The 22,358-nt window shown below is 42.2% G+C and overlaps 1 protein-coding gene across 6 annotated transcripts in view; it reads right to left on the bottom strand.

Moving 5' to 3' along the window:
- SHROOM4 (shroom family member 4) overlaps positions 1-22,358 on the bottom strand; it is a 207,674-nt gene that overhangs the window by 22,359 nt on the left and 162,957 nt on the right. For all 6 annotated transcript variants that reach the window (XM_081222328.1, XM_081222333.1, XM_081222330.1 and 3 more), the window contains 2 exons: positions 18,427-20,887; positions 13,096-13,157 (listed from right to left, as the gene is read on the bottom strand). In XM_081222328.1, the coding sequence (XP_081078454.1) occupies positions 13,096-13,157; positions 18,427-20,887 (2,523 nt within the window). The remainder of the gene's footprint in view (positions 1-13,095; positions 13,158-18,426; positions 20,888-22,358) is intronic.

The following is a 22,358-nucleotide window of genomic DNA, read 5'->3' as shown; positions in this document are numbered from 1 at the left end:
GCCCTGGTCCGGGAAGATCCCACATGCCGCAGAGCAACTAAGCCCACGTGCCACAACTACTGTGCCTGCGCTCTAGAGCCCATGAGCCACAACTACTGAGCCCGTGTGCTGCAACTACTAAAGCCTGCGTGCCTAGAGCCCATGCTCTGCAACAAGAGAAGCCACTGCAATGAGAAGAATGAGAAGCCCGCGTGCCACAAGGAAGAGTAGCCCCTGCTCACTGCAACTAGAGAAAGCCCATGCACAGCAACAAAGACCCAATGCAGCCAAAAAAGAAAAAAAACTTTCAAAACGAAATGCATTTTAATTAACTATATACATACACCCATGTAACAAGTGCGATGAAGACTTACAAAATAAAATAATGGGAGGTCCATAAAGCTCTGGGAATCCTGATGCTATTTAAGGAAATTCGGTGCCCCACAATCATTAAACAATGGATGTGCCAGGGGAAGAGAGCAATTTTTGTATATTTGAGTCCTCATATATATCAGATGTTAATGTGCTAAATTTCGAAGACCTAAAATACAGTGGAATAGACTTAATACCAAAGTTATAAAGAACACGATTTTATCTCAGTTTAAAAGGCATTCTGGGTGCTCAATTATCACTGACAATTATTATCATAGAGTAGCTCTTTGGCATAAACATATTTAACATTTGAGGTTTTAACCCTTTGAGAGTAGCCCTAAAGATCCATGAAGTGTAATAACTGGTCATTTTGCAAAGGGTATGAATTTGACTTGCAAGGCCTCACAATACTGGTTTGTAGGGCAAGTCACCAAGCAAAGGAGGGAACCTAGTCAACCACTTGGCATTCCCATCTCAATGTGGCTTGATAGGTCTCTATTTGTTAACAAGGTACATAGGTGTGCAGTAACCATGGTAGAGAGAATATGTGCTTCTCTGTGAATAATGGCACTGAAATGCAAACTATTTGCAAACTAGTGCTGATGATGGAAGTGAAGAGAAATGTAACGGTCTTGAGAAAGTAATGGTTCTGAGTCAGATAATAAAATGTTCATTAGTGGGGGTGGAGAGGTTCTATGTTGTAGTAATGGTGACAAATTTGAAGATTCACAAATGTCCGGTGATGTACCCCCTCAGAAATGTCAAGTTCTCACAGATTTAGATAAGCAGAAGTGCTGGTTGATAGAGAATTCTAGCAAAACAAATTCTAGCTAACAGAGATCAAGCATGTCCGGTAAGTAACACTGTCTGTCATTGGTATGGGGATTTTTCTAAAGCCCTTGATCTTTAACTTTGCAGGCCTAAATCAAACCAATGTGAGCTGCCTCTTCTTCAGATTTTCTTTTTTATTATGAATTCCAGCAACTTGACATGTACCCAAAGAACACCATGTGCATTCAACTCCAGCTATTTACATTTTACCAGATGCCTTTCTGAATCTTCTTTGTGCAAGGCTACTATCAGATTCAACATGTGAGTTTAGAATTTAGCATTTTTTGTTGTTAATATTATTACAAATACCCATTTCTGTGTAAGACCCAATATTTGTATACCTGTCACTGTTAATGGCTATATTCTAGTCCATCATGATGATATATTAGGTTAGTAAATATTTTCCATGATTATAAATAGCACTACTTTAAATATCTTTAAAAAATTATTTTTTCCTTTTTAGGTTATTTCCTTGGGGGTATGCTGGATCAAGGAGTATGTACAAACAGTTTTGTAACTCTTGTCACATATTTCTAGACTGTCTTTTAGGAAAACTGAACCAATTTATACTGCTCCCCAAAACACATACTGTTTCCTTAAGTCTTGTCAAGATAGGGTTTTGTAATTTCTAGTTATAATTTCCATTAATTGTTGATAATTTAATAAGCAGGTTGTGATACCTTGATGTTGTTTTTATTTGCACTTCTTTAATTGGTAGAGAGGTTGTACTTTTCCAGGCAGTGATTTTACTGCCTTTATTTCCTCATGTGTAAATGGGCTGTTCATTTTCCTTGCCCTTTTATGAAGCTGAAGTTGAAAGCCGACCTTCTATATCTGTATCCATTCTTTATATTTTTCGGACAGTCAACTCTTATCTGTGATGCTGACCCCAGACATTTTCCTCATTCTGCTATTTAGCTTTTTATTACATTTTGTTGTACAAAGGTTTCTTCCCCCAACTTTTAAATATTTGAAACCATCCATCTTGTCTCTGATGATATCCTCCGTTTAACAGGCACAAATTTATCTTCCATCCATAGCTGGAATGAATATGCTGTTCCACTGGTCTGCCTTCTGAAATTTACTACAGAGTATTGTATGCACCGTGGCTCTAAGTTAATTATTCTCCATAGTGATACCTACAGTTCCCAACATTTATTGAAGACAGATGATTGCTTTCCAAAGTTCACGGTTGCATCCAGTGTGCTCTAGAGTCTTAGTATCTGTTCCTAGAATCTCTCTTTTTTATTTAATTTCACTGTTTGACCTTTTTTCAACCCACTATCATATGGTTTTAATGACTGTCACTTTATGACAGACTTTAAAATCTGATAGGGTAAGTCTACCACCATTACCTTTTTTTTTTAACATCTTTATTAGAGTATAATTGCTTTACAATGGTGTGTTAGCTTCTGCTGTATAACAAAGTGAATCAGCTATATATAAACATATATCCCCATATCTCCTCCCTCTTGTGTCTCCCTCCCACCCTCCTTATCCCACCCCTCTAGGTGGACACAAAGCACCAAGCTGATATCCCTGTGCTATGCGGCTGCTTACCACTAGCTATCTATTTTACATTTGGTAGGGTATATATGTCCATGCCACTCTCTCACTTAGTCCCAGCTTGCCCTTCCCCCTCCCCATGTCCTCAAGTCCATTCTCTACGTCTGCGACTTTATACCTGTCCTGCCCCTAGGTTCTTCAGAAACATTGTTTTTAGATTGCATATATATGTGTTAGCATACGGTATTTGTTTTTCTCTTTCTGACTTACTTCACTCTGTATGACAGTCTCTAGGTCCATCCACCTCACTACAAATAACTCAATTTCGTTTCTTTTTATGGCTGAGTAATACTCCACTGTATATATGTGTCACATCTTCTTTATCCATTCATCTGTCGATGGACACTTAGATTGCTTCAATGTCCTGGCTATTGTAAATAGAGCTGCAATGAACATTTTGGTACCTGACTCTTTTTGAATTATGGTTTTCTCAGCGTATATGCCCAGTAGTGAGATTGCTGGGTCATATGGTAGTTCTATTTTTAGATTTTTAAGGAGCCTCCATACTGTTCTCCATAATGGCTGTATAAATTTACATTACCACCAACAGTGCAAGAGGCTTCCCTTTTCTCCACACCCTCTCCAGCATTTATTGTTTGTAGATGTTTTGATGATGGCCATTCTGACTGGTGTGAGGTGATACCTCATTGTAGTTTTGATTTTCATTTCTCTAATGATAGTGATGTTGAGCATCTTTTCATGTGTTTGTTGACAATCTGTATATCTTCTTTGGAGAAAGGTCTATTTAGGTCTTCTGCCCATTTTTCGATTGGGTTGTTTTGTTTTTATTTCCATTTCTCTAGTAGGTGGGTCAAAAAGGATCTTGCTGTGATGTATGTCATAGACTGTTCTGCCTATGTTTTCCTCTAAGAGTTTTATAGTATCTGGACTTACATTTAGGTCTTTAATCCATTTTCAATTTATTTTTGTATAGGGTGTTCAGGAGTGTTCTAATTTCATTCTTTTACATGTAGCTGTCCAGTTTTCCCAGCACCACTTATTGAAGAGACTGTCTTTTCTCCACTGTATATCCTTGCCTCCTTTGTCATAGATTAGTTGACCATAGGTGCATGGGTTTATCTCTGGGCTTTGTATCCTGTCCCATTGATCTATATTTCTATTTTTGTGCCATTACCATATTGTCTTGATTACTGTGGCTTTGTAGTATAGGCTGAAGTCAGGGCATCTGGTTCCTCCAGCTCCATTTGTTTCCCTCAAGACTGCTTTGGCTGTTCGGGGTCTTTTGTGTCTCCATACAGATTTTAAGATTTTTTTGTTCTAGTTCTGTAAAAAATGCCATTGATAGTTTGATAGGGGTTGCATTGAATCTTTAGATTGCTTTGGGTAGTAGAGTCATTTTCACAATGTTGATTCTTCCAACCCAAGAACATGGCATATCTCTCCATCTGTTTGTATCATCTTTAATTTCTTTCATCAGTGTCTTATAGTTTTCTGCATGCAGGTTTTTGTCTCCTTAGGTAGGTTTATTCCTAGGTATTTTATTCTTTTTGTTGCAATCTTAAATAGGAGTGTTTCCTTAATTTCTCTTTCAGATTTTTCATCATTAGTGTATAGGAATGCAAGAGATTTCTGTGCATTTATTTGGTGTCCTGCTACTTTACCAAATTCATTGATTAGCTTTCGTAGTTTTCTGGTAGCATCTTTGGGATTCTGTATGTATCGTATCATGTCATCTGCAAACAGTGACAGTTTTACTTCTTCTTTTCCGATTTGGATTCCTTTTTTCTTTTTCTTCTCTGATTGTTGTGGCTAAAACTTCCAAAGCTATGGTGAATAATAATGGTGAGAGTGGGCAACCTTGTCTTGTTCCTGATCTTAATGGAAATTGTTTCAGTTTTTCACCATTGAGGATGATGTTGGCTGAACCACAATTACCTTTTTAAATAAATGTATTCTTTGGTCTTCCTGCCCACGTACTCTTTCACATAAATTTCATGGTTAATTTGATAAGTTCTACAAAGTATACCACAGTGACTCTAATTGGTAGTGCATTACATCTATATATTATTAACTTAGGGAGTATTGTAATCATTACCATATTAGTCTTCCCAAATTGAAGCAGAGTATAGCTATGCATTTATTCATGTCTTTATTTCTCCCATTAGGGTTTTATAATTTTCCTTGAATAGGTTTTGTGTGCCCAGGATTAAATTAATACCCAAGTATTTAAATTCACTTTGTCACACTCTTTGACAAATCCTTTCATGCCTCTGAAGGTTGCATTCTTCTTAGCTGGTAAAGCCTTCCTGAAAAGTGTACTATTCCTAATGAAATGAGATTCAATTCTGAACTATCCGTTTTCTTTTACTCAATAGGCAAATAGGAAATGTGTACTGGATATTCCACACTCTGCTCATGATGTTGTATGATAAAAAGAAGGAAGAGAGCCGTAGGCTGCCAACTGAAAAACCTGGGTAGTAGTCTAGCTTTGTCACGTAGTTGCTGTATAATCCCAGAAGTAATGGGCTCTGGAGTCAGATGCCTGTTTGACCTTGGGCAAGTGACTTTAATCTATCTGTGAGTAAGTTTCCTCATCTGTAAAACTGGGTCAATAAATGGTAACTATCTCATAGGGTCATGATTAGTAATAAATAAAATAATTCATGTGAAATGCTTAGAGCAGTGCCTGACACCCAATAAACACTTAATAAATGTTAGCTATTATACCTTTTGTTGTTGTTGTTGTTAATAATAGTATATAATACCTTTCCTGAGTCTCAGCTTCCTTATCAGTCAAATGGGAAAAATAAGGCTTCACAGAGTTTCTGTGAGGATTAACTGTGGTTATATATATATATATATATATATATATATATATATAAACACTCTACACATTCTAAAGGTCTATGCAAAGTAGAAAAATGGAAACGATCGCAGGAGGCAATTATAAGTATGGAAAACCAAATGAGATAATCTAGGAAATAATTTCTTTGGGCTTTTAAATGCTTCACATTTATGTAGCTTTTTCTCCCAGCAGATCTACTCACCAATGTTTTTTTCCCTCCTGCTAATATCAAAATGCGTTTGCATTCTCTGCATGCAAACTAAATAACTGTGGAGGGAGACAACCAAGAGTGTAACTACCTGGAATTAAAATTCATTGCAGGCTTCCAGGCAGAGAATGGCTCAAGAATATACATTTGATTTTCCCACCTACACCCATCATTCCAGTTGTGACAGAAATGATGTAAGAAATGTTAAAAATGTGTGTGTAGTGGGGGGAAGGCAAGCGGAAGCTGCATCAGGATTTCTCCTCTTTAAATGTCATCTCTGCCCTTGACCTTTCCTAGGCCTTCTCATCTTCCTTGAGATCATAAACTATGATCTGCTGCCTCCATATTCAGCATAAATATTCTTTCCCTTTCCATTGACCTCTCCTTTCTGCTTTTAAACTTAAATCAGTTTCCCAAGTCCTGATCAAACCATCACTTAAACCAGAGGTTCTCATATTTAGCTTGCATCAGAATTGCCTGAAGGGCTTCTTAAAACACACATCTCTGGGCCATGTCCCAGTTTCTGATTCAGTAGGTCTGGGTGGGGTCCAATAATTTGCATTGTTACTTCAGTTCTTAGGTGATACTGAGGTTGCTGGTCCTAGGACCACATTTTGAGAACCACTAACTTAAACCTTATCTCCCCCTCTAACTACCACCCCATTTCTCTCCTTCCTTTTCCTAGCCAACTTCTTTTTAAACATTTTAAAATGTATAAATGTCTTTTCAAGCACTCTTCTTTTAAACCCTTTTCCAAATCACACAGTAGCACATAATCATTGTATTAAAATTAATGAAAAGAAACTGAAACCCTCTTACTTTGCTGGTGGAAGTGTAAAATGGTACAGCTACTTTGGAAAACAGTTAGGCAGTTCCTTAAAAAGTTAACAAAGTTATCATATGGCCCAGAAATTCTACTCCTAAATATACACCCAAGAGAACTGAAAACATATGTCCACATAGAAATTTTTATGTGAGTGGTCATAGCAGCATTATTCACAAAAAAGTGGAAACAACCCAAATGTCCATTAATGGATGAATGGATAAATAAAATGTGGTATGTCCATACAGTGGAATATTACTTGGCAAAAAATGGAATGAAATACTGATATATGCTACAAGAAAGATGAACTGCTAAAGCTTGCTAAGTAAAAGAAGCCAGACTCAAAAGCCCACATATTGTATGATTCCATTTATATGAAAGGTACATACAGAATAGGCAAATCCATAGAGACAGAAAGTAGATTAGTGGTTGCTTGAGGCTGAGTGTGGAATAGAGAGTGACTGGAAATGAGCAAAAGGGATCTTTTTAGGGAGACAGACATGTTCTAAAATTGGATTGTGGTGATGATTGTATAGCATGCAAATTTACCAAAACTCACTGAATTGTACACTTAAAAGGTGAATTTAGGATGTGTAAAACTGTGTGCATTTCTTCTGTATGCATCCCCTTTACAGACCATCATGCCATCTGCTTTCTATGCCCACCATTTTACTAAGTTTGCTTTCTTGAAAGTCACTTGTGCGTCCAAAACGTCAAAGCCAATAGCAATCCTCTCCTTATCGCCTGTGATGGTACACTGGCATACTTCTCCTTCTTACCACTCCAGATGCTTGCCCCTTCAATCCCCTTTGCTGGCTATTCTTCTTCATCCTACCCCCGCTGGCTGGGTGATCAACAGTGCTCCTCAAAAGCATCCCCTTGTCTTCCTCACTAACTTTAAATTCAACATATCCCAACTCAAACTTATTATCTCCACCAAACCAGGTCCCCTTGTCACCTGCCCCCACTATGTCAGTAATTTTCTCTTTCTAAAGTCCTGGGGCAGAAAATTGTTTTTGGCTTAACTCCTTTCATTCCCAAGTTCTTTCTACTTTTTGCTCAAAAGTCGTCACGTATTTGTAAGCAAATTATCTGAACCAACAATTCACATGGGAATCAATGCAAAGATTAAACAAATACATGAAAAATGTTCAAACCAGAATAATCAAAGTAAGCAAATTGAAATTATAATATGTACCATTTATACTTATTGTATTAGAAAAAGAAAAATTTCCATGATGGCAAATTTTAGGGGAAACTGGTATTCTCCTATATTGTTAATGGCAGAGTAAAACACCTCCAGGGAAAGCAGTTTGGTGAAATATATCAAGAACAATAAGAATGCTAATTTTCTTTCAACAACTAATCCCAACTCTGTATAACTGTTTTTAATGAGATAATTCAAAATGAGAAAAAGGTTATAGCTGCTCAAAAATTTTCAGCAACATTACTTTATAATAGCAAGAAATTGGAAACAGCCTAATTATCCACCAATTTGGGAATGATTAAGCAAATTAGGGCACATTAAGCTGGTGAAATATTATGCAGCCATTAAAATTTATAACTATTAAGGAAGCCTTTATAGCAACAGGAAAAGTTGTTCACCAAGTAATGCTTAGTGGGGAAAAAAGAAGCAGGACACATAAAATCACACCTACATAGTTATTATAATCATGACATGACACCCCCACCCACAAATCTCTGCACCTATAGATAAAGGCTGGCAGGGAAATGAAAACAATCAGGGTGTTCGGGTGGTAGGAATAAGGATAATTTGTCTATGGTTCTGAAGAACCTAGGGGCAGGACAGGAATAAAGACACAGATGTAGGGAATGGACTTGAGGACACAGGGAGGGGGAAGGGTAAACTGGGACGAAGTGAGAGAGTGACATGGACATATATACACTACCAAATGTAAAATAGATAGCTAGTGGGAAGCAGCCGCATGGCACAGGGAGATCAGCTCGGTGCTTTGTGTCCACCTAGAGGGGTGGGATAGGGAGGGTGGGAGGGAGATGCAAGAGGGAGGGGATATGGGGATATATGTATACATATAGCTGATTCACTTTGTTATACAGCAGAAACTAACACACCACTGTAAAGCAATTACACTCCAATAAAGATGTTAAAAAAAGATACTTTTTCTTCTGTTTTTAATTTCCTGTAATATTGCTTTCACAATAAACATTTCCCCCCAAATATCCACATATTTATCTATCTCTTCTGTTACATTCCTATTGCACCCCCACCTACCCAATCCAAGGCCACACTCATTCATGCCTGGATCACTGCCCCTAATTGGTCTTTTTTCAATCCATCTAGGCTGCAAATGCTGCTAAATTATCTAAAGTGCCATATTTACCATGTCACTTACCTGATCAATAACCTTCAATTGCTTCCATATTTACCATCCTACTTAGTTTTCAAGCCCTAACTTATCCTGGTGCAATACTTCACTCTTTACCCTTTTTCTCTGCTGTTACTGTTGCTGCTGCTGCTCCTCTTCCTCCTCCTCCTCACTACAACTAACATTTACTGAGGGTTTATGGTGCCAGATTTTGCCCTAAATGCTTTACATATATTAACTCAATTACTCCACACAACAGTCACAGGAGGTAAGCACTCTTACCCCATTTCACAAATAAGGAAACTGATGGGGTGGGGTGAAAGAGAGGAGCTGGGCGGGGTGGGGGTCGGGGGGAAGAGAAAGCCACTTGCCAAATTCACACAGCTAGAGAACAGAAGAACCTGGATTTGAACCCAGGCAGACTGACTTCAAGGCCAGAATTTTTTTTAATTGAAGTACTGTTGATTTACAATGTTGTGCCAATCTCTGCTGTACAGCAAAGTGACTCAATTATGCACATGTATACATTCTTCTTTTTATATTCTTTTCCATTATGGTTTATCCCATAAGACTGGATATAGTTCCCTTTGCTATACAGTAGGACCTTGTTTATCCATTCTAAATGTAATAGTTTGCATCTACCAACCCCAAACTCCCACTCCATCCCTCTCCCTCCTCACCTCCCCCTTGGCAGGCACAAGTCTGTTCTCTATGTCTTTGAGTCTGTTTTTGTTTTGTAGAGAGGTTCATTTGTGCCGTATTTTAGATTCCACATATAAGTGATATAATATGGTATTTGTCTTTCTCTTTCTGACTTACTTCACTTAGTATGATAATCTCTAGTTGCATCCATGTTGCTGCAAATGGCATTATTTCGTTCTTTTTTATGGCTGAGTAGTATTCCATTGTATATATATATACCACATTTTCTTTATCCATTCATCTGTTGATGGACACTTAGGCTGTTTCCATGTTTTGGCTATTGTGAACAGTGCTGCTATAAACATAGGGGCACATGTATCCTTTTGAATTATAGTTTTGTCCAGATATATTCCCAGGAGTGGGATTGCTGGATCATATGGTAATTCTATTTTTAGTTTTCTGAGAAACCTCCATACTGTTCTCCATAGTGGCTGTACCAACTTACATTCCTCCCACTGACAGTGTAGGAGGGTTCCCTTTTCTCCACACCCTCTCCAGCATTTGTTATTTGTAGACTTTTTTTTTTTTTTTTGCGGTATGCAGGCCTGTCACTGCTGCGGCCTCTCCCGTTGCGGAGCACAGGCTCCGGATGCGCAGGCTCAGCGGCCATGGCTCACGGGCCAAGCTGCTCCGTGGCATGTGGGATCCTCCCGGACTGGGGCATGAACCCGTGTCCCCTGCATCGGCAGGCAGACTCTCAACCACTGCGCCACCAGGGAAGCCCTATTTGTAGACTTTTTAATGATCAGGCCAGAACTCTTAACAACCAGCAGGGTTTATTCCTCCAATACAGCCTGCTTAGTTTCCCCTCTGGGCCTTTCCTCCTGTAGGCCCCAGCCTTTAGTTTTCTTACACTCCAATGAACTTAAATAGGGCACAGTGATACTTATCATGTATTGGACCCTTACCATGTGCCAGGCTTTTCTTGTTTAAACCATGTATTTGACACTTTTTCATCTTATAGCAACTAGCCTGAGTTGAAAACCTGGCTTGTCCCTTTAGTATCTGTGAGATCTTGAGTAAGTTACTTAGCTCCTCTGAACCTCAGATTCTTTATCTGAGTCATTGGTTCTCAAAGTGTGAGCCCAGGACCAGCTGCATCAGCATCACCTGGGGAGCTTGTTAGACATACACATTTTGAGCCCCATTCCACACTTACTGGATCACACTCCCTGGGGGCAGGGTGGGAGCTACCATGTATCTGGATTTTTTATTTAACAAGCCCTCCAGGTATTTCTAATGCACATTCAAGTTCAAGAATCACTGCCCTAGTTATAATAATGCCTACCTGACAGTTTTGAGGAAGATAAAACAGGATATGTGTAACTTAGCTAGTGGCACATAGGTTGTTTTGCAACTGGTAATTTATTATTACTGCTACTTAACTTTGTGTGGATGAGTCTTCCTTGCTCAAGCTGGGGATGGGCAGGCATTATGCTTCCTGATGCTCTTCCTCTAATATTTCCCTGCTTGCCTAGAAACAGGCAGTACATATACTAGGTTTTAAATAAAGTCCTCTTCCTTGACTGGCTGATTAGTAAGAGAGCCATTTTGGAGGAGCACCATAGCATATTATAGTGTCTCTGAAGCTAGACCACCTGGGTCTAGTCAACTTACTAGCTGTGGGACTTTAGGCAACTGAATTTATCTATCTGTGTTTCAGTTTCTTCTCTCGGTCAAATGAAGAAACTAACAGTACCTACCCCTTAAGGTTATGGTGGTAAATAGATATTTGTAAAGCGCTTTGAATGGTGCCTCGAATAGAGTACTGTGCTCAAGAAATGTTAGTTGGCATTATTATTTTTGTGTCATTTTACCTATTCAATGGTGTAGGAGGCTCTGTTTCTTCATTTGGCAAGCAAATGACAAATACATCTTGAGCAACTTCTGTGTCAGGCACAGTGCTAGGCATGGAGAATACATCCGTGACCAAGGTGTGGTCTCCTTTCTCGACAGTCTCAGTCTAGTAGGGGAAACTCAGCAGACCCACTAGACTGAAATGACTTCTCCAAGAACAGTGGGGAATCAAGGCCAGCCATAGAATCCCACAGTATCCCCACCCAGGCCTTAGGTCCCTGAGACATGATACTGAGGGGTCCATTTGAAGAGTTTCCTTAGGGATCCTAATTGAAGCAGTTATAATGGAGAAAGCATGAACTTTGGGGCCAGACAAACCTGAGTCTGAGTCCTGGCTCCATCACTTACTAGCTGTGCGACCTCAACTAAGTTATATAACCTCTCTGGACTTCATCTATAAAATAGGTAGTAAAATTAACTGTTGTGGAGAATAAATGAGATTATGGGTATAAAAAGATCCAGCCCAGTGACTGACACTTAGTTGGTGATCAGTAAATGTTGGCTTCCTCTCTTTCCATTGCCAAATCAGAAAACCGATAGGTTTCCCAGACTTTGGAGTCAAAAGAAAGCCCAAATTATTCCTGACTATACCACCAAATCACAGGGGATAATACAGACCCTTGGAAAGAACTCTGGGCTTTTCAGAGGTCAGGGGATCCAGATTCTAGCCCTCTCCCTAGGTGCCCCCACAGAGGCACAGCTAAGAGCCATCTTCCCTGTCCCTCCTTTATTCCTGGAGTTTGAGTTAAAGAATCCATACAATTTACGGGCCTCTTGTCCTGGAGAAGAACTAGCTGAAAGAGTATGTCAAACAATTTCACAAAAGAGGGATTCCAACCAGACTGATGGAGAGCAACCTGGAGGAGGTAACTCTCCTCCGCATGGTCACCTATGGCAGGTAGGCCCATGTCTTTGGAGCATAAGTGCCAGGTGCCATGTTCCCCACATTACAGGAACAGATTCTCCACTCTGGGCGTTCTTTTTTCCTTAAGGGCTCTGCAGAAGCAACTCTTTCCCCTCTAGCCCAAGCCATACATACCATTTTGAAAAATGTCCCTGCCTTCTTTTAGGAATTCTAACCTATTGTTAGCATGATCTGCCTTGGATTTTTAATGAACAGACCTTAAGCTCTCAACAAGCCCTATAGAAAGAAAGGTGGCAGAACCCAAGAAACACTCTGAGGCAAAGGCACAGCAGTAGCTGGACAGTCTTACCTCCTCTCTGGCCCCTCCAACCACCCAGTGGCTGCTGGGAAGGCAAGCATTGTTTATGCCTTCCCATCTGTGTTTTAGCATGGTCTGGTCCCCTCTGGTCCCCATGTCCTTGTGCCTGGGCACCTGCCTCAGGCCTCTGAGCTGATGGGCACAATGTCCCACAATACTCCTGACTACGTATTCCAAAATGTTCTACCCATCAGTTTGGTCTATAGCCCAGCTGCCCGGTGGGCAGGCTGGATTACATCTTACAGCATCAAGGCCTTTGTACTGACACCAGACAAGGTTCCTCAAAGGAAACAGAGCAAATAGAAAACAGAAAACCTTACCAGTTTCCACAGAAGCCTCAGAGGTACTAACTCACCCCAACTCCCAGACTGGTCACTTACCTCCCTGACTGGCTGGTCTTCCTGTTTCCTGTTATTGGTTTCCATTTGTCCCCAGGAAAGTCCTGCAAAGCAAAATTCTGATAAGTTAGGGAGCTCTGGGCAGCCAGGGATATAGATGGCTTCAAAAACGTAAAGAGGTCAGGAGCCTGTCCTGGGCCAGGCCCAACCCCTCTTCCCCGCCCCTGCAGCTGGTTCCTTCTACTTTCCCATGCAGCCTATAGAACTATGTACCTAGAGGGCTGCCTTTCTGTCAGGAGGTCTGCTGGGCTGCTGGGGGCATGCAGAGTCTAAGACAGCACTCAAGGACCTGGACAATGTGGTCTAGAAACTCTGAGTTTCCCTCTCTTTCTCCACTCCCCTCCCAAACCACGTTAAAAACCAGTTTAGCATGTTTGCTGTTTGTTCTGGCTCTTGTAAAGAAAATCTCTTTGTTTGTTCTTCCCAGTGAACCTGCTTGTTCCTCTTGCCTCTTCCACCATAGAAAGCATCTTCTTGGAAGCTGCAGCCCTTGAGGGGGCTTTGAGGCCTAAAGCTCCTGCTGCTACAACCCTGTCCTAGCCCACCCTGTACTGCAGGGGCCCTTCCTCCTCATTCCAGATCCGCTGACAGTGGCTGAGGTGGGCTTATTTCTGGGGAGCATTCATCCCCCATATTACAGAAGGAGACTCTTCACCCTGGGCATACTGTCCTTAAGGGCTTTGCCCAAGCATTCTTTTCCCTGCAGCCCAAGCCACATATGCCATTTGTAAAAATGTCCTTGCCTTCCTATTCTAGCTCCAAGCCTAATGCAAATTTGCCTTTGACATTCTCCCTGATTTCAGCATTCAGTACCCTCTACCTCGTGACTCAGAACTTAGCCCAATGGGAATGCACAGGTTTTCCTAAACCTCACTGATCTTCCAAAGTCCTGCTTTCTCCAATGCTATTATTGGTCCCATTCAAAGTTTTATTAACTTTGCCTCAGTAAAAAAAAAAAAAAAAATACTACCTTTTGGGGTAAGACACCTGGTTGTCAGTCATTCTGGCTAAGATACTCATTATTTGAGGGTAGTTATGTCACTTCCCTGAACCTCAGCTTCCTGTCTGGCAAATAAGGACTAGGCTATCTAGCCTTGCTGGATTCCCGGGAGTGAGGATAAAATGGAATGTGTATAGAGAATGTTTAGCACAGCACTCGGCACATAGGAGGCTCTGGACGTTAGTAGCCATGGAAACGATGAGGTTTCACAGCTTTCACAGGACCAGAGCAGTCCCTGCCTGTACCTGTCATGTGAGAGCAGCAAAAACCACTTGTTCAACTTAGATTCTGCCTTGATGCCCTTGTAATCTTACTGCTTTCAAAGACACTATTACTCGTTTTGCCACAGTGGGAGCCAGGATTTCCTGTCCATGCCCTGTCTAGCCCTGTGGGAAGTGCTCAGTAAATAGAAGTGGCCAAACCAAAGTCCTGTCCCAACTCTCAATCTCCTCAACTCCCCAGTATCACCTTACTTTTTTTTTTTTTTTATCACTGAGCCACTTAGGTTGCTGTAAATTGTCCGCACTCTTTGAATCAAAGAGGCAGATATCTCCACGGCTTGCTGCAGATGGGGATTGATTGTGGTAGAAACTTGTTGCCCTAGTGGAAGTTATACTGCTAGAAGGCAACCTGTCAGAGTGGGGAGGGCCTGGGCTTTGCAATCAGCTTTTGCAGAGGCAGTGTAGCACAACTAGGAGCTTGGCCTCTGAGGCCACACTACATGGATTCAAATCCCACACTGAGTGTGACCTCAGGCAAACTACTGAGTTCCTCTTAGCTCATTTCCCCCAGCTATTTAATAGTGACCATTTCTTGATTGCTTTGAGGATGACATGAGTTGACACACGTAAAGCACCTAGAACAGCACCTGGTACGCCGTAGACACTCAAATATTAATTATCATTATGTTGTTCAAATCCTAGCTTCACCACTTGCAAGATGTGTGATCTCACTGAGCCTCAGCTTTCTCAGCTGTAAAATGGGGATCCTATTATAATGTATCTCATATAGTTGTTAAATGATATACTTCGATAATATATGCAGAACTAACTGGCATGAAGCATGAGGGATTTAGGTGTGTGCTGATTTTATTTCTCTTAACAGCACCAAAGAGGAGCCAATTGGCTCCCCATCCTCTTCCAGGGACCATAAAGAGCAGGATCTCAACCCTACTTCAGATAGCTACCATCACAACTACCTTAGCCACCTGAGCTGGGGTATCCTAACCCATCTACAAGTTTTCCCCATGTCTGGGGGGAGGGTGAGCTCAGATGGCAGGGGTAGAAATGGGCATGAAGTGGCTTCTGGACGGCTGTCCACATGTCTGAAAGCCTAGCATCTAAGCAGACCTACTTATCTAATCTAACAGACATTAGGAACCTAATGTGTCCTTCCCTCAGAGTACAAAAGGAGAGGCATGGTATGGGCACAGGCACACCTGCATTGCTGCTGTCAGCTGCTGCAGCCTGCAAGTTTCACCTCCTTCCCTTATGGAGTTACTGGCCCTAGGATGACCGTTCTGCAGCTGTCATCTGCTTACCCCACCGCCACCCCCAACTTTAGCCCCTTTTCTCCATTGTCTACTTGCAGGTCCTTGTTTCAGCAAAAGTTTCTCAAGGTAAGCCCCAATCTCCCTTTATTCTAAAAGATAATAACTCACCTTTAAAAAATGATTAGTATCTGGTAGTTACTGTTCTAAATGCCTTGCACATGTTACATCATTTAATCCTCTCAACCAACTTATGAAGTAGGTACTGTTATCATTTCCATTTTTTTTTAGATGGGAATGCTTAGGAATTCAAACCCAGGTAGTCTGGTTTCAGCATCATGCCCTTAAACCATATTTTATATTTCCTCTCCTTTTTTCCCCCTACATTTTATTATGAATATTTTGAAACACTTAGAAAAGTTGAACAAGTTTACAATGAACACCTATATATCCACCATTGTATAGTTTCTACAGTTAGTATTTTACTATATTTGCCTTATCATATCTATTCACTCCTCTATCCATCCACAAATCCATCTTAAATTCTTGATGCATTTCAAAGTACAACTTTATCCCCATACATCTGAAAACTTAAATGGCATGGACAAATTCCTTGAAAGGCAAACTACCAAAGCTCACTCAAGAAGAAATAGATAACCCAGATAACCCTATATCTATTAAAGAAATTGCATTTGTTGTCAAAAATCTTTCCACAAAGAAAACTCTAGGCCCAGATGGCTTCAATGATGAATTCTACCAAACATTCAAGGAAAAAGTAATACCAGTTCTAGGCAAACTCTTCCGGAAAATAGGAGAGAAGAGAACAATTCCCAACTCATTTGGTGAGGCCAGTATCTTGGTATGAAAACCAGACTCGGACATCATGAGAAAACTACAAACTAAAATCCCTGATATACATAGACAAAAATCCTTAACAAAATACTAGCAAATCAAATCTGGTACTATATAAAAAGGATACGATGTCATGACCAAGTGGGATTTATTCTGGCAATGCTAGGCTGGTTCCTATTTCACAAATCAATCAATGTAATTCATATCAATGGACTAAAAGAGAAAACCCGTATGACCATCTCAATAAATACAGAAAAAGCACTTGAAAAAAAATTCAATATCCACTCTTGATAAAAGCTCTCCCAACAAACTAGGAATAAAAGGGAATTTCTTCAACCTGTTATAAGCCATCTACAAAAAAATCTACAGCTAACATCAAACTTAGTAGTGAAAAATTGGGAACAAAGTAACAATATCTGCTCTCACCACTTCTACTAAACACTGTATTGGAGGTCCTAGACAGTGCAGTAGGGGCCTCCCTCTCCTAATAAAGCCATACACAGTGGAAATGAAGACAAAATTACTTATATTTACAGATGACATGATTGTCTATGTAGAAAATCTTTTAAAATCTACCAAGAAAAGTGAGTTTGGCAAGGTTGCAGGATACAAGGAAAATATACAGAATTAAATTGCATTTCTACATAATAGTAAAGAATTTTAACTTGACCTTAAGAAAACATTAGTATCTACAATGGCAGCAAAAACATGAAATCTTAAGGATAAATATAACAAGATATGTGCAACATCTGTATGCTGAAAACTAGAAAATAAGTTGTGTAAATCAATATACTTCAAAAGCTCAAGCATACATATCATTAAAGTTTGATATTTGTTTACAGTATTTTAGGCAAAATGTACTTCCAGCGAAATGCAAAAACATTAAGTGTACATCTGTTAAGGTTTGGCAAATGTATACACCTGTGTAACTCAAACTCTTATCAAGATATAGATCATCACCCAACAAATTTCCCTCATGCCCTTTCCTAGTCAATCTCTGTGCTGCCTGCCACAGGCAACCACTGTTTTGAATTTTTTTTCCATAGAATAGCTGTTTTAGAACTTTATATAAAGGAATAGTAGAGTATGTACTCTTCTGTGTAAGGCTTCTTTTACCCCTAAGTTTCGTTTCTTCAAAGAATATGTATTGAGCAATTTCATACAGTTAGTCTTTCAGAAGTGTAGGCCTATGCAAAAACAGTTCAACACAGGAACTAACTTCTGGTTTGAATGCACCAGCCAAAAGGTGGCACTAGGAAGGCCATGGGGAAGGAATCTGGTGGTAAACTGGCAACAGCATAGGGAGTCCTCCCACAGATACCCTGAGGGATGGTGGTGGCTTGTATTAGAGTTGTAGGTCATAACCAGGGTATAGCAACAGCCAGTTTAGACCTGGGTCTCTGCAAACAAAGCCTGGGAGACATCTGCAAGTTTTTCAGCTCCAGATATATTTTAAAGCAGGAAATGGAAGGGAATACATACCGTTTTGGATCAGGCACTGAGCCTGGCACTCTGTGTTACACAATCTCATTTGATCCACCCAACTAATTCATGAGGCAGCCATTACTTTCCTCCACTTTAGAGATGAGGTAATAAGACTTTATTTAGTACTGGCCATTTTATGAGGTAAAAATTCTTTTCTTTTTCCCTTTAAAAAGAATCACATAACTACAACTTTTGGTGGCTGGATGACTTGCTTAAGGTCACTCAGATACCAGTTATACAGTCAGGATATAAGGCCCAGTTCTGTTCATTTTGTGAAGCAAAAGTTATTTTATTCTACCTCTAAAGATGAGGTAAGTGCAATTTTGATCACTGAATGTCTTGCCCAAGGTTAGTAAGCTACCACCTGGTGGACCCAGCACTATATAATTTTAAGATATTATAATTGTTACGCTTTCGAATGATTTACCTAGCTTTCACCTCACAAAAAGAATAATGAAGCTCACCCATCCAAAAGCCAAGTCCTCACCTGCACTGTTGGATTCCTGGGTTTCCAAGTGTTGCCAGGTGCCAAGCTGCTGTCCTCAAGGGTACCGTGCTGGGGATTATGATAACAAGCTGAACACCGGATGCACTGGTGGTGGTGGCACCGGCAGTTGTAGCAGTTTGGCATCATATTTCTCTTTCGCAAAGCAGGGCAGACTTCCCCAGAACAATAAATGCAAGGGTCACGGACTACAGCTCCCTGGACGTTGCAGGAGTAAGAGCATGTCCTGCGGTAATCAAAATCACCACAGTGTAGTGGCTTACAACACATGGATTGTTCTAGACCTTTGCTTGCAAAACATTCTTTGTAAGTGGTAGTTTCTGACTGAAGGGGTGACATGGAATGATATGACTGGTCTGTGGCATGATAGGGTTGGTCTGTGGAGTGGTATGATTGGTCCATGGGATGGCGCCTCAATTCCCTATAGCTGGAGCTCACTGGCTGGAAGTTTTGGTCAACAGGTTTTGGTCTCTGGGTAAAAGTCTTGCTATGAGTGGTTAAACCTGGCAAATGAGATGTAGATAAGGATTTGCTACTCTCTTCAAAGAACTTTCTTCTGTCTGCAAAGGGCAAGAGGATGGCTTCCTCCCCAGCTTGGGCAGTAGAAGCCTTCAATTCCTTGTCACCCGGGTTGGAAGAGTTTTCCACGGCTAGTGTCACATGTGGCTGCAGGTTGTGCTCTGGCGACCATCTCCAGTGACCTCCACGGACTCCACAGTGAACATTTGTTTTTTCAGAGTCTGAGGAAGATGGGTCAGCTGCTTTCCACCAGGTGTTCAGGCTCAAAGAAGACTGGCCAGGTCTCTGGCTAGGGCTCATTCGTCCCTCCAAGCCCGTCCTAGATTCATGGCCCTCAGGGGCTTGGCTGAGGCACTCTGAAGACCTAGCCCTGAGTATCATGCTCTTGTTGAAGAGCTTGTCTCTGGGGCTAGGTGGTTTTTTATACGAAGATAGAAGGGATGAGTTAGAGGCAGGAAGTGGAGAACTTTCTAGGCGCTCCTCGGTCTCTTCCACTGGCTCCTTGGTGTCACACAGCTGTGACAAGGGACTTTTGCCTTTCTGGAGCTGGGCCTTCCTCCTCTGAATTTCATTACGTAGATTGGTAGCGAAACGCTCGCTCTTCCGCCGGTTTTGTATTGAGCGGCCCCGGGTCCCTCCATTTCGCCTACCACCCACCCGGCCACACTCCTTGGGCTCACTGTCCCCTTCTTCAGTTGTCTCTGTGCGGCCAGCTACTTTAGTGGTTTGTTGAACAAGGGAGCCAGGGGCAGAGGACTGCTGGCTGGCCAATTCACCGTCAGCTCTGCTTGCTCTGTTTGGATCCTGGAAACTTCTTTCTGGAGGGTGTCCATCAGCCTCTCCATGTGGGGAACTGCTTGGGCTCTGATGCCCCGAACCCATTAGTCTATCGTCCACTGGCCTGGTCTTTCTCTCTTTGCTGGGCTGGTCCTGGGTTCCTCCTGCAGGGGGACATGGGCTTTTCTTGCCTGTGTGGCTACTGTGCAAAGGGGATAGAGTCCACTCCTGCCCATCCTGCCCAGCTGGAAGCTCCGTCCCCTTGCTGTCCCTAGTATCAAGGTGCACATGCTGCAAGTGGGACGCCAGTAGCTGTTCAGGGGCACTATGGCGATGTCCTGTGAGGTGTGGAGGACTGCCAAAAGAAGAGGCCTTAGCTAGTTCTGCTGAAGCCTGGTTAAGTGGGCCGGAATCTGTGATGGAAGCTTTGTCATATGCTTTTGGGAATCCAACAGCTTTGGCCGAGGCCTCCATCAGTAGATGCTCAGAGCCCTTCTGGCTGGATTCAGGAAGTTGGCTGAGCTCACAGTTCTGATGGCCCTCATTTGTCACTTGGTCTTGCCCGCCGAGGCAGCAGAACCTGTTAGGGTGCCTTGGGGATAGCATGGTGTCCAAGCTAGGTTTCTCCTTCTGTTGCAAGGAGTCCACAAGCTCAGAAGCCCTGCTCTGCTCTCCATTGAGGAGTTGGGCTCTGGAGGCCTGAAGACTGTCTCGCCTCACTGGAGGTTGTGGTGGACCCCTGGCAGCCTTGGCAGGCCCTGAGTGGTGGACCTCCTGTGGACGGGATGATATCTGGGAGCTAGGAGTCAATTGGCCCCCACTGGTATGCCGGCCACCTCCTAAGGTTTCAGCCACATTAAGCTGGCCATTAGGGGCCTTAGTTGGCGCTGGGCCTTGCATGATGCAGTCCACAGAGCCTGGCTCCTCTGGCCTGAGGGAAAGGGCGCAGTCAGAGGCATTTGAGCTGGCTGAGAAGGAGCTATAGGCTGAGTCACGCTGATTGGGGTATGTGCTCTGGTCAATGGGCAAGAGGTGGCCCTCATAGGTGGCTTGGCCTGGTTGCTCCAGGCTCTCCATGCTGCCAATGGAGCTGCTTTTCTCAGTGCTGCAGTGCCGGGAGAGTGGACACCACTGCACACACACGTCACTGCAAGACACAGGACACACCAGTTAGTTACGTCACCGGATCCCTTTCCCACCTTGGCCAGCCCTGCCATGGGAGAAGCAGGACAACCCAGAGGCACCCATGTCACAAGTGAGAGAGAGATAAGGCAAAAGAGGAAGGAACGGAAACAGGGGAACAGATGGACACTGGGGGTACCACAGAAATGTGGTAAAATGGGAGACAAGATGATATGTGGAAGAAGGATAGGGCAAGATCCCAAAGACTAACAGTGTGAGAACTCCACTGAGGGTTGTGCTCGGTTTCTCTGCCTTCAGTGAATCTAGAATTGCTTCTGGACTATTGCTGTCCCCAGGGAGTCAGCTATAGCTCTCTGCTAGAAGAAACAAGCACAGACTATTAGCATTTGAGAGGGGCCCTAAAGGGCTGATTTAATTTCAGCCAGCCCATTTTGTAAATCAGTGGTTCTCAAATTTGGGCATGTATCAGAATCACCCAGAGGGCTCATCAAAACACAGGTGACTAGGTCTCATGCCCAGAGTTTTAGGTCTGGGTGGATCCTGAGAATTTTACTTCTGACAAGTTCCTGGGTGATGCTGGTGCTGTTGGTTCAGGGACCATGCTTTTGAGAATCACTGGTGTCGAGCAAGCCCTGCAAAGGGAAGTGATTTTGAGGATGTGATTTTCTCAAGATCGCCCAGCTCTAATTCATGGCCCAGACAGGGCCAGAATTTAGGCGTCCCCCTGTTCTTTTCTTGGTAATAGTAATCCTCACCATTTACCGAGGACCTACAATGTGCCAGGCACTTTACAATGTCTCATTTCAAACTGAAGGGGAGAGATTATTATCTCCACTCGACAAATGAGAAAACTGAAGCTGAGAGACGGAAAGTAAACTGACAAGCTCACACAGCAGCTAAAGACGCAGACCTGGAATTTGAACCCAGGCCTCTATGAGTCTAATGTCCTAGGTCTTCTGCTATACTGTCTGTTAAATGTAAATAATAGTAATATCTGTATCAGAGGGTTGCTTTGTGGGTGAAATCAGATAATAAAAGTGAAGCTCTTGTCGCAGCCTGGGCACCTAGCGAAGGTTCAATACCTGGAGCCGCTGCTCCCTTGACTGTTGTTTTCATGGCTATTGTTACCAGCATCCTCTCTACTACGACTTTTGATACTACAGTGGTCCCTGCCCACCCAGGCCGCCCTCATCCCCCATGGCAAAGCCAAACCGGGGAGAACAAAGAAGGGACTAGGATCAGACACAATCTTGAATTTTAAGTACCATTTCCCACACACGAAGCCAAGCTGAGCCAAGTCATGCCAGTAACACCCTGTGGCTAGAAACCCAGGAGGTTGCAGGCTGCCCTCAGAAAGGCCACAGTTCCAAACACCAGAGCTGAGCGGTAGCGGAAGCCCACAAGATCCCCCAGGTCAGCCTTTCCTAATTCTTGCTCCTTGCCTTGCCCCTTAGCCACTCCACTTACTTGACCTC

This window comes from Mesoplodon bidens (genome assembly GCF_964165515.1).
Source record: "Mesoplodon bidens genome assembly, chromosome: X".
NCBI classification, from domain to species: domain Eukaryota; kingdom Metazoa; phylum Chordata; class Mammalia; order Artiodactyla; family Ziphiidae; genus Mesoplodon; species Mesoplodon bidens.
The sequence above is the reverse complement of the archived record's forward strand: the minus strand, read 5'-3'. Positions and strand labels throughout refer to the sequence as shown.